This window comes from Mastomys coucha, chromosome X (assembly GCF_008632895.1).
Source record: "Mastomys coucha isolate ucsf_1 chromosome X, UCSF_Mcou_1, whole genome shotgun sequence".
Taxonomy (NCBI): domain Eukaryota; kingdom Metazoa; phylum Chordata; class Mammalia; order Rodentia; family Muridae; genus Mastomys; species Mastomys coucha.
In genome coordinates, this window is record NC_045030.1 from 42423792 (window position 1) to 42436077 (window position 12286).

General features: G+C 46.1%; 1 protein-coding gene and 1 long non-coding RNA gene across 2 annotated transcripts; one reads left to right on the forward strand and one right to left on the reverse strand.

Annotated features, from left to right (window-relative positions):
- Positions 1–1953: 1953 nt before the first annotated feature.
- LOC116078087 lies at positions 1954–6510 on the reverse strand. Its single transcript, XR_004113429.1, has 2 exons — positions 6374–6510; positions 1954–2661 (listed from the first exon to the last, which is right to left on the reverse strand). It is a non-coding gene; the product is annotated as an uncharacterized LOC116078087 (long non-coding RNA).
- Positions 5601–10702, forward strand: LOC116077753 (homeobox protein Rhox5-like). Its single transcript, XM_031352558.1, has 6 exons — positions 5601–5676; positions 6416–6485; positions 7106–7186; positions 7380–7740; positions 8356–8401; positions 10481–10702. Exons 3-6 carry the CDS (start codon positions 7108–7110, stop codon positions 10628–10630), a joined length of 636 nt encoding a protein of 211 aa, XP_031208418.1. The 5' UTR covers positions 5601–5676; positions 6416–6485; positions 7106–7107; the 3' UTR covers positions 10631–10702.
- The last annotated feature ends 1584 nt before the right edge of the window (positions 10703–12286 follow it).

Sequence of the window (12286 nt, forward strand, 5' to 3'; positions counted from 1 at the left end):
ATAGCCACTAAGGACTCACATTCCTAAAGGATCACTCCAGTCAGCTTATGTGGAAGCTGCTTAAGACAGACTCGACTCTCATAAATCTGTTTCCCTGGGTGGATGTCTGTGTACTATGAGACCAAAAAAGGATATCTGACCCCTTGGAACTGGAATTGAAGCTATCTGGAAGCTACCATGTGGGTGCTGGGAAGCAAACCTTGCTCCTCTGCAAGAGCAGCCAGTGTTTTTCATCACCATCACTACCCCAGCTCTGTTGGTGGCTGCACATTTTCCCTGTGTGATTTCCTCCTGGCATGTTAGCCTTCTTCAAAACTGGAGCAAGACTATAACGAGTATTGTGAATACCTATTATGGATCATGCACGAACTGTTTGTTCTCCATGTTCTAGAGAATAATGTTAGAGCAGACCCACTCTAGAAGAGGAGCAAACTCACTTCACATGCTGACTTCTTATTAAGTAACACTGGTAATTATATCAAAGGTGCAAAGTTGCAAGTGTAGCACTGTCCTCCGTCTGTTTCTCAAATGTGTAAGGCTGCTGGGGGTACGTGGGACATTGGATTGTCAAACTTTCTAAGCCATTATGTCCATAACTGGACTTTGATGAAAAGCACATCAAGTACAGAGTATTCCAAGTCGTAAGAACATCAAAAGCTGCTAGACATGGTGCACACACCTGCAATATCATCCGTTGGGAGTTGGAGGCAGGAGGATCAAGAATTCAAGATAGTGAGGGTGTGGTGTGGTGTGTGGTTGTGTGCTGTGTGCGTTGGGGTGTGTATGTGGTGTGTGTGCGTTGGGGTGGGTGTGTATGTGGCGTGTGGGTTTTGGTGTTTGGAGGGTATGGTGGGCTGGTTCTACTGGGTGTGTGGTGTGATGTGGTGTGTGGGCTGTGGTGTTTGGAGAGGGTATGGTGTGCTGGCTCCACTGTGTGTGTGGCATGGTATGGTGTGTGGGTTGTAGTGTTTGGGGGCATGGTGTGCTGGTTCCACTGGGTGTGTGGTGTGAGGGTTGTGGTGTGTGTGGTGTGGTATGGTGTGAGGGTTGTGGTGTGTGCGTTGTGGTATGTGTGTGTTGTAGTGTAAGTTGGGGTGAGTGTGTGGTGTGGTATGGTGTGAGGGTTGTGGTGTGTGTGTTGTGGTATGTGTGTGTTGTAGTGTAAGTTGGGGTGAGTGTGTGGTGTGGCATGTGGGTTGTAGTGTTTGGGGGCATGGTGTGCTGGTTCCACTGGGTGTGTGGTGTGTGGTGTGAGGGTTGTGGTGTGCATGGTGTGGTATGGTGTGAGGGTTGTGGTGTGTGTGGTGTGGTGTGCGTGTTGTAGTGTAAGTTGGGGGTGAGTGTGTGGTGTGGCATGTGGGTTGCAGTGTCTGTGCTATGGTATTGCTTTGTGTGTGGTGTGGTTTAGGTGTGTGGTGTTACTGTGTTTGTGGCATCGTGTGGTGATTGGAGTATGTGTATGTGGTTTGGTGTTTCTGTGTGTGGTGTGGGTTGTGTTGTGGCAATGACTGGTTTTGGCATCCATGTTGTGGGTAAACCAAGGCAGGCAGCTATTGGGGGTCAGTGCTTAGAGCCATTAATGGGAGTGCACAAACACTACCAGATACCTACAGGGGTTTCTGCCAAAGGCAGCCAGTGATTAGAGAAGTTACCCAGCAGATAACTTTTTTATTTGCAGGAATAAAGCTTAATTTACTGGGGCTGGCACTCTCTGTGACCAGCAGAAAAACTATGAACTCTTTTACCTCCTTCGGGCTGGCTAGTAAGAGAAGGAGAGAGAGGAAAATTTACACACACACACACACACAGAGCCACACCATACCATCCTTTATTCTTCCTTTCATAGTTATTCCAGCAAAATCTTTCAAGCGGTATATAATTATAATGTGATTACATGTCAGTTTTCTTCTAGTGAATGATCTTTAAAAAAAAAAAAAACAAAACAGAATTGTGTTTTCCAATACCTTTATGCCACGGACCATGGGGTAGACGAGTGAGTGCAGCACCTTTACAAGAAATAACATTCCATAGTACAGGTAAAGAAAACAAATTATTCCTAAGAGCCCACATATATTCATAACCAAGCAAGTTGTTATAGGTTAACAAAGTTAAAAAAGCAACATAGTTTTCTCAGCCATTTTCTCTTACTGGCACGCAGCAATTTGTAGTTACAAAGAAATGATTGATTATCTTATTGTTTATCTTTAAAAGTAATCTCATAAGAATCTTAAAAGAATCACAAATCTGAACTTCCATATATAAAGATCAGTCATATCTATTTTAAATCCTCAGAATGCATATCTGCTCATCAGCAGTTATTAATAAATCATACCAGGAAGCTGAAGACAAAAATGAGTATAAGAAATAAATCACTACCAGTCCAGCCTTAGTGAGTTATGTCAGCCAGTGCTGCCATTGTTCCTGTCCCTTGACCATAAAAGGTCCCTAGCTTAACTAATAAGAGTTTGCCTTTCTGAACTTCAAATTGTTCCCTATGATTTTATACACCAGAGCCAATGGCAAAAACATCTTAACTTAGCTTCCCTAACAATTTTATTTTTCTAAATGTTTTCTAAAGGTGGTAGCCATTGTTGACAACCTACATCTCTAGTTCTTTCCTAGGACGGTGATTGAATCATAAATCTGCTCCAGTAGCAATGCCTGAAAGAGAACAAACATTAATATTGTAATTGCCAGAGACACTGCCCTGCCAGGACCCAACATAGAAGCTAATAACTAGAAGGTAATCTTCCTGAGACGAGTCTGCCTTGAATTATAATACACAACGGATTTGCTCTCATAGACAAGGCCCAAAAGAAATTCACCTTAGGGAAGATTCCTGCTATTAACATGCTTTTCCTGTTATTTTTAAACATACTACAATCACTATGTATCAGCCCATCATTTTGAGCAGATCTCTGCAGAACAATGAAGATGTACTACCTTGTAATGATGCTATATAGACAAGTAGATGACTTCATAATTCTTTTGTTTTGTTTTGTTTCTTTAAAGATTTATTTTATTTATGTGTATGAGTACACTGTAGCTGTACAGATGGCTGTGAGCCATCATGTGTGTGGCTGCTGGGAACTGAACTCAGGACCTCTGCCAGCCCCACTAGCTCTGGCCGGCTCGCTTCGGCCCAGCTCGCTCTGGCCCTGCTTGCTCCAGCGTAATACACTGTAGCTGTCTTCAGACACACCAGAGAGCATCAGATCTCATTACAGGTGGTTGTGAGCCACCATGTGGTTGCTGGGATTTGAACTCAGGACCTTTGGAAGAACACTCAGTGCTCTTACCCGCTGAGCCATCTCGCTAGCCCCCAACTTCTTAATTCTTAATGATGATCTAATAAGAATTTATAAATTTATATAATTATTAAACTCTTTTAATAACACTGCTATATTAAGTCCTTTTTGCTAGTCAAAACTCCATGGCCCTTTGCAATATTGTGTGGGTTGTAGTGTGTCTTGTGCTGTGGTGTTTCTGTATGTGGTATGTCGTGATGGGTGGGTTGTGGTATGTGTGTGGTATGGCATGTGGGCTACAGTCTGTGTACTATGGTGTGTGGGTTACAGTGTGTGTGTGTGGTCCTGTGTGTGTGTGGTTTAGTTTGCAGGTTGTGACACATGTGGTATGTGTTGGTTGGGTATATATGTGGTATGGTGTGTGGGTTGGAGTGTGTGTGTTGGAGTGTGTGTGTGGTGTAGCATATGGGAGGTATCTTCTGTGTGCTGTGGTGTGTGTGTGTGTTGTATGCTGTTTAGGTTGGGATGTATGTGTAGTATGGTGTGTGGGTTGTGGTGTGTATGTGCTGTGGTGTGTGTGTTGTATGCTGTTTAGGTTGGGATGTATGTGTAGTATGGTGTGTGGGTTGTGGTGTGTATGTGCTGTGGTGTGTGGGTGATATGATATGTGGTTTGTGTTTAGTGTGTTGTGTGGGTTTGGGTGTGTGTGGGTTGTGCTGTTTGTCTTGTATGGGTTTCTGTGGAGTGTGTGTTGTGTGATGTTACAGTGTATGTGGTATGGTGTTTCTGTGTGTGTTGCAGTGTGCTGTTACCATGTGTGTTGTTGTGGGTGGGTTGCAGTGTGTTTGGTGCAGTGTGTGGTGCTGGGGGGGTTGTGGTATGTGTGGTGTGGTTTGTGTGTTGGTGTGTGTATGTTGTATGGTGTGTACATTGCAGCATGTTTGTGGTGTGATATTTGCATTGTGGGATATGTGGGGTGTGCATTGTGGTGTGATATAGTGTGTGGTTTGTGATGTGTACGGTGTAGTGTGTGGGTTTTGGTGTGCTCGTGGTGTTGTGTGTGGTTTGAGGTGTGTGTGCAGTATGGTATGTAGATTGTGGTGTGGTGTTTCTGTTTTTGTGATGTGCTGTGTGGGTGTGTGTAGAGTGTTATTCTTGTGTGCGTATTGTGGTGTGTGGGTTGTGGAGTGTGTTTTGTGTGGTGTGAGGATTGTGGTGTGTGTGTGTGGTATGATGTGATGTGATGTGTGGCTTGGGGTATGTGCATGATATGGTATGTGGGTTGCAGTGTCTCTGTGATGTGGGGGTTGTTGGTGTATATGGGTTGTGGAGTTTCTGTGTGTGTGTGTGTTATGTTTCTTTGTGGGTGATGTGGTATGTGGGTTGTATGTGTGGTATGCTATTTCTGTGTGTGGTGTGTGCTATGTGGGTTATGGTGTGTGTGTATGTGTGTGTGTTTTGGTGTGTGTGTTGTGTGGTATATATATTGTGGTGTGGTGTGTGGGTTTTAGTGTGTGTTTGTGTGGTGTGGCTTATGGTTTGTGGCTTGTTTGTGGTGTGGTCTGTGGGTTGTGGTGTGTGTAGTATAGTGGTGTGGTGTGTGTATGTGTGTGTGTGTTGGTGCTTGAGATCTGAACTTGGGGCCCAGTGAATGGTAGGCAAATACTCTCTGCCCCTGAGATACATTGCCACATCCCCCATCCCCAGAATCCAGCTTTTACGACTTATCTGTTCGCTAAATGGTGCAGCTGGGGGTCTTCAGGAAGCCTTTGGGAACTATCCATGTCGGAAAGGTTCAACAGTAGCTGAGAACACTGCCTTTTATCTTTACAGGTGGCATATGGGTCACACTGCCCTCAGTGCTATTGAGTGCACTCGGTAAACTGAAGGAGCAAGCTGGCCTTACCTGCCTGAAAACCCCCTGAGTCAGGCCTGTTTGTGATCTCAGCCTGTGGTTTCGGAAAGAGCCTCAGGGGCTGGTTGAGCTGCTCTGCGTTCCCAGGACACTTGGGAGCACACCCAAGGCTGGACTTTAACCTTCCTTTGTCTATGTCAGAGACCAGGGATTGTAAGTGTGTAACATCATACTCAGCCCAAAGCACATGTTTAAAATTAAGATTTTTTTTTTTTTACCTAGGAGTTTCATCTTCCTTAAAAATGGGAAATTGCTCAAAATTTTTCTTTCAATATGTCCCTCCTCTTTCTCCTCCTCTTCCTCTTCCTCTACTGTGTGTGTGTGTGTGTGTAGGCGTTGTTCTGATGCTAGGTCCTGTTCACCAATTGCTTTTTGATCTGTCAGTAAAGAAGCTATGGGCCAATTGCTCGGCGGAAGGAATAGGCGGGACTTCCGGGTCTCTGGAGGAAAAGAGACGCAAGGAGAAGGGACAGAAGTCGCCATACTTTGGAGAGAGAAGAGGCAAATAGTCATGTGAGATCTCGGGAGGAACCGTGGCCCGTGGCCACTCCTACAGGCGGGTGGTCAGGAATGTTTAGCAGGGACTATGTGTAACTAAGTAACTAAAGTTTAGGACAAATGGAGAGGTGCGGAGATAAGACTATTGATAAGGGCATGGTTTTCCAGGCGGGAGATAGTAACGCCCAGCAACTGTGTAGGACAAATTGAAAATGAGCAACCTGTGTGTTTTATCCATGGATTCAGGATTCAAGGGAAGTTGGGTGGGGGCTGGTATCAAGGCCCATTCCCGGAGTTAAGACAGGTAGCTTAAAGCTACATGCTACATGTGTGTGGTGCATGCATGTGTTCACGCACACAGGTACTCATGCCCACTTGCTTGTGGATGTTAAAAGCAACTTTCAGGAGCTATTTTCCTACCATGAGTTCCAGGGATTAAACTCAGGACCTCAGGCTTGTATAATAAGTACTTTCCCAACTTAAGTCTTACTGGCTCCAGGGTATCTGATACACTCTTCTAGCCTCCAAGGGCACCCACGCATGCTCCTTGAGCTGTGACGAGGTGAACTTGATATAGTGATGAGAGGCTGTGTGCCCTCAGTGTGTAGACTCTTTATGCCTTCGGGATACCAGTCGTGTCTCTGGGTCCCTCCTGCTAAGGCCACTCCCCATGGTTCCTGTTGTCAATGGTGAGCTATTATGACTCTCTTACTTCTTTATGTTGTCGTTCTCTCTGCTTCTGTGGCCATTCTAGCTCCTTGCACAAACCTTCAAGATCACCTCCTGCATTCCCAGCTGGACAAGAGGAAACAAAGAGTCATCCAGTATGTATGCTCGTGGCACAGCGGGATCGTGGTGAAGGGCTGCAACCTGAGCCAGGGGTGGGCAACAGAATACTGGTCTTTACAATGATCATTAAAAAGCCACTTTTGTCTCCCTGCCCCCCCCCCCCGAGTATGTGTGAACAGAACATGGGCCTCCATGTTTTAGGTCAGCTGACTGCTCTAACCTTGGTGAGATATCTTCCCAGGAAGAGTTGGTGCTGAACTGTACAGACTGAATTAGAGGGAGGGAAGAAAGCTCCTGTTTGATCTCTGGAGGTCTTTAGCTACATATCTTATCAGAGCCAGAGGAGTCAGCTGAGCTATAACTGGGAACCCCAAGTTCTACACACCCAAATGCCCATGAACTGTTTCCTTCTTTCATGTACATCGTGCTCATTACATCCCCATACTGCTGTCACTTGTGCACCCTAAAGGCTCAGCCCACAGGAGCAGCCTGTGAGCAAAATGCAGAGACCAGCCTAGGGCTGGATACATCTAAATTAGGTCAGAGGAGATCCCTTCCAGGTTGAGGATTATGGATCTCATTCTGTTCCCGGGGAAACCAGGAACCCAAGCTCAGAATCTGCAGAAGTATAACTTCATCATTGATCATATTCAAGGTATGGAAGCTCAAAGCTCCAGCAGCGATGTCACTGGGTTCCTCTGCCTGGGATTCAAGGAAGACTCCGAAGAACAGCATGGTCAGTACCTGTCTTGAATTGGTATTTTTGTGGTCTCTGGAAAGGAAATGTGCCCTGGCAGAAGTGAGTAGAGTGCCAGTGCCCATTCAGTCTGCATTCAGTTCAGTTCAGTTCAGTCTGCAGCTCCCAGATCTTTTCGTGCAGACTGAGCTCCGGTGTCCTGATCTTTCCCTTTGTGTCTCCTCTTTTCCAGATGTGAAAGCAGAGGCTTTCTTTCAGGCTGGAGAGGGGAGAGAGGAGGAAGGTGCCCAGGGCCAACCTGGAATGGGAGCAGTGGGATCAGAAGGCAAAGGAGAAGAGTTAAATGGAGGAGAAGGCCACTTTGGTCCTGGTGCTCCAGGTCCTGTGAGTGATGGGGACAAGGATGGTGGCACCAGGGCTAGTGGCGAGGAGCAGGAGCAAAAGGAGTCAGTTGCAGAGGGCACGGAGAGCCAGAAAAATGTAAAGCCGGAGGATAAGCAGGTGCCCCTCCAGCGCCCTAGACTCACCCAGGAGCGACTGAGGGAACTGGAGACCATTTTGCAACGTGGTGATTCCTTTGATGTCCCAACAAGGTAAACAGATTGTCCTGCTTAGTGCCCAGTTTTCAGGGAAAACATGCTAGTTCTAGGTAGCTTTGGGCTTTCTCCCAGGGCCCTCAATGCCCCCTGTTGAAATAAAGGGCACCTGAGAACTCTATATTACCTAGCCCCCTCCCTCTGTAGGTGGGGTCTAGGGCATGATGAAAGCTATAGCAAGTGTGAGTAAAGCTATTTTCTTGCTAAATGAGTCTGGTTGGAAACAGAGTGATGCAAAGTCCTGCTACAGCAAGGGGAGGGGGGAGCCTGAGGTCTGACTGGTGAAGCGAGGGTGGCGTTCTGCCTTTGTTTGAAATTTGACTACACCTCTACATCTCTTGATTGCTTTGTGTATTTTTAATTATGTTAGACCATGACTTGTTTTGATTAATGATTATTTGTGGAGCTTCCCATTAAAGTTGGTACCAGGTGGGTGGTCGAGTGGGCGAACTCTGGGTAAATTAAGCCTCAAAGGTCGATGTTACAAACACTATCAGGGACAGGAGGAAGGGTTGATGGGGCACACATTCAAAAAGGAATATGAAGTACACTTTGCCTATTTTATTTCATCCATGCTGCCACAAATTGAACATGTGCACTTTTTCCTTTTAGGGTGGATCTTGATAGATTGATGGATGTCTGTGTGTCCAGAGTGCAGGTAGGTAATCTGAGAAAAACTGATCTGGCAAGACAGCCATTCTAAACCTCTTCAGAGGTCTCGGGCACCTTTGTCCTCGATTATGTTGAAGTCGATGTTCTGCTACTGCTACTGCTACTGCTGCTGCAACCTCTTTATTTCTGGGGGGGTGGGGTGGGGGGGCGGGGGGTGGGGATCTTTAGAATCTGCTGATACAAAATGGAGTTAGAAAGCCCCAGAATAGGGGAATATGACTTGCATTTAAACAGACTGCTGAGAACGGGGGCAGCAGTGCAAAGGCCTGCTCCATTGTGTATAAGTGCTTGGTAAAGCACTAGAGGAAATGGTAAGCCCAGATTAAAGTTGCCTGGTACATCTTGCTGTGCCTTCCTGACATGGAAGGCGTCCATAGACGATGGTGCTTGTCTATAATGCCAGCACCTCGGAGGTGAAGGGAGGAAGGTCAAGGCCAGCCTGGGCTACATGAGACCCTGTCTCAAAAGCAGACAAACGCCCACAGCTCAAACCTACTCATTCATGTTTTTGAAACGTCCTAACTTGTTAGTGAATAGCTTCCTGACAACAGATTCTTTTCTTCCCACACCTGGTAGTATCATGAAGAACCGTTTTGGGTGATAGGTTGATGGTGGGGGACTAGATCGCAGTGTTGGCTAGATTCTCACTTGGGGTAGTTGGAAGTATTTTTTTTCCATTTGCTCAGGTAAATGAACCTGTAGCTCACTGGATTCAGAAGGGATCACGTTGAGTGCATGGGAAGGTACAAGCCGTTCAGAAGTTGCTCTGGGAAGAGGAAAAGTGTAGTCTTAGTGTCGTCTCCCCACCCCCAGCCCCTGTGCCTTCACTAGTGGAAGGGCCTTGAAGATGTGGGAGATTGTGCTTCTAGAACAATGACTGGACACAGCAGGCCTCTGAGGCTACAATCCCAAGGGTGCATCCGGTCTCACAAACAGGTCTGCTCAGGGCCCTCAGGGTACTCAGAGCACTGGGCGAGGCTCTTCCACTTTCCCAGGCATTTAAACATGGTCCCGGAAAGGAGACGCTCTTGGTTGCAGAGCTGCTTGGCTTTCCTTTGGTTTACCTAGTGTGTTCTCAATGGCCTTCTGAGGGTAGAGTGACCCACGTGCCATGTCGGAAGGGGAAAGGTGATCTTTTAATGCAGTCTCAGATGTTTTAACATGGGTGTTTCCAAAAAGCTTGTCACAGACCCCTCCCACTCTGGTTTCTAAGCATCACCAGAAATGTGTCCTCAAAATGTTCTGGGAGTGAACGTGGGCCTCATTTCCCTCCCTGGAACTGTTTGTAAACTCTGACTACTACTGTTTTGGAACTCCCCACCATAAGCAGCACTGAATTTGCAGACTATCTACTTAAAAGGGAGAAGCTCACCCGCGAGTGACATAGGAGAGAGAGGCGGGGGTAGGCTACATTTGGGGAGAAGAGCCCTTTGCCTCATGCTCTTATAGGTTTTGAACTTGGAAAATGATAATAAAATGGAAGCTTCATTAAGCTGGAGTGTGAGAGGATAGAGCAGGTTACCAGGTCTTGGCTTAGGTTTTGTAGTAGCAGTTCACAGGTATTTATAGAGCACTCTTTCTTTGGAATACCACTCCACAGCAAAGACTGGAGCAACCCGTTATGTAGACTTCCATCTTGCTAGGATAGGAGCATTAAACAAAGTGACTAGCCCGACGCTAATAAAGGGACTAAAAACACTGTGGGTTCTCACTGGGGGGGGGGTGTTGCTGAAGGAAGGGCGTAGTGTTATTCTGCAGGTCTATATATAGCTGGAAGCCAGAACTTCACACGTTAAGCAATTACTATTCCCCCAGTCCCTCGCTGAATTAGAACAATACAAAATGAAGGGCTCCTTTGTGTATGAGTGAAGATGTCACTGGTTGAGCTGAGCATGTAAGTCAGGGATGAAGCCCTAGGTTCAATCCCTAGTACCTAGGAGAAAAAAAAAATACCAATGAAACAACAATGCTTCTGTTCAAAGGTGTGTGGTTTTGTTTTTGTTTGTTTGTTTTAGTGGAATCCTATTTAGTGTGTTGACTAAGCCCCTTATTTTTCTGGTTGTAGAATTGGTTTAAGATTAGGAGGGCGGTGTACAGAAGAAACATGAGGAGGGCAACACCGATCCCTGAACATTTTAGAGCAACATCCGAGTGCCCTGCTTGTCGTGGAGCAAGATGGGGAGAAAGATGTCCTTTTGCGACACAGAGATTTTGACCACATATGCCAGCCATGACAACTCTTACTTTTCAGCAGTTCTCTCAGCAATAAAGAGGTAGATTCTCAGCATGTTTGTTTCATTACCTCTGTGATTACTAAAATATTGATACAAATATCTTAGTGACTCTAGTATTCTGGAAATGCCCTTTAAACATGGCATAATTGAGTCACCTGCAGTATTCCCTATAATTCAGAGAAGGTTCACAACTGCAGTAATGGGTTACAGTGACCTACACATTCTCCTTTGTCACTCACTGTCACTGTGCTGCCTTCAGCTCACCCTGTCACTGTATGTCAAGGAAGGGCAAGGTAAGTCCCTGCTGAGAATCAGCACATTCCCAGACAGGGCTGAGTTCTGCTCCTATTTGCAAGTCCATTATGACGCTGGAAATGACTGGGAGGTGAGTTGGTTCTCCAAGGATGAGCTCAGCACTCTAGGAGGTGGATGCTTGCAAGGTGACTCAGATGAGCTGTGAAGTAGGGTGAGGGCGTAGGAAAAATTAAGCGGTGATGACCTAAGGCCTCTTATGCACCAAACCGCATTCTTTATGAAGCAAGAATCACAGATTCACATCTGCCTTTGTCCTGGGTACTTGAACAGAACTAAAGTGGTACAACTATGTCAAGAGTGCCTGTCACCTCATGGACTAATAGCCAGAGTGCCCTTTCCCTCCTATTTTATTTATTTATTTATTTATTTATTTATTTATTCATCCATTCATTCATTCATCCATTCGTTCACTTTACATCCTGATTGCTGTCCCCTTCCTCCTGGTTCCCCCCCCCCCACACACACACACAGTTTCTCCTTCTCTTTCTCCTCTGAGAGAGCGGAGGTCACCCCTTGGCATCCCCAACCCTGGTATATCAAGTCTCTGCAGGACTTGCCCTTTTGCCACTTGTTGGACAAAAGGGAAAAGACAGAGTCAAGAGTACCTCTCACTCCATGGTGGATTAAAGGGGCACAACAATGTCAAGAGTGTTTGGCGCCCTCTTGTGGGCTAAAGGGGAACAACTACATCAAGAATGCCTGTCACCATCTCATGGACATATTAAGGGGTATACCAAAGTCAAGATGCCTATCACTCCCCTGTGGAATAAATGCAAATAACAATGTCAAGAGTGCCTGTCACCTCTGTGGACTCCCCTAGATAGGGCCACTATTGCTATGATGGAACACCATGAGTTGGTGTTGGTGCAAGTTGGTAGCAAAAGGGTTTATTAAACGTACACTCCCACATAATGGTCCATCAGGGAAGGAACTTAGGACAGGAACTCATGTGGGGCTAGAACCTGGAGGCAGGAGCTGATGCAGAGGCCACAGAGGGGTGCTGCTTACTGGCTTGCTCATCATAACTTGTTTAGCCTGCTTTTTTAACTTTTTTTTTAAATTACTGTTCTTTAATTTTTTTTTTTTTAACAATCTAGTCATTATTGCCGTCCTGGTCCACCCTCTGACTTTTCCTCATCCCATACCTCCTCCCCAGTCTCCAAGAGGAAAAAGGGGGGCAGGATCAGGTGTGGACGTAGATGGGGGTGATGTACAAAGGGTCAGGAAATTGAACAGAGGTATGTAGCAAGGGGGATGGGGAACTTGGGGTAGCCACCAGAAAGTCCCAGATGCCATGAAAACAGGAGACTCCCAGGACCCAA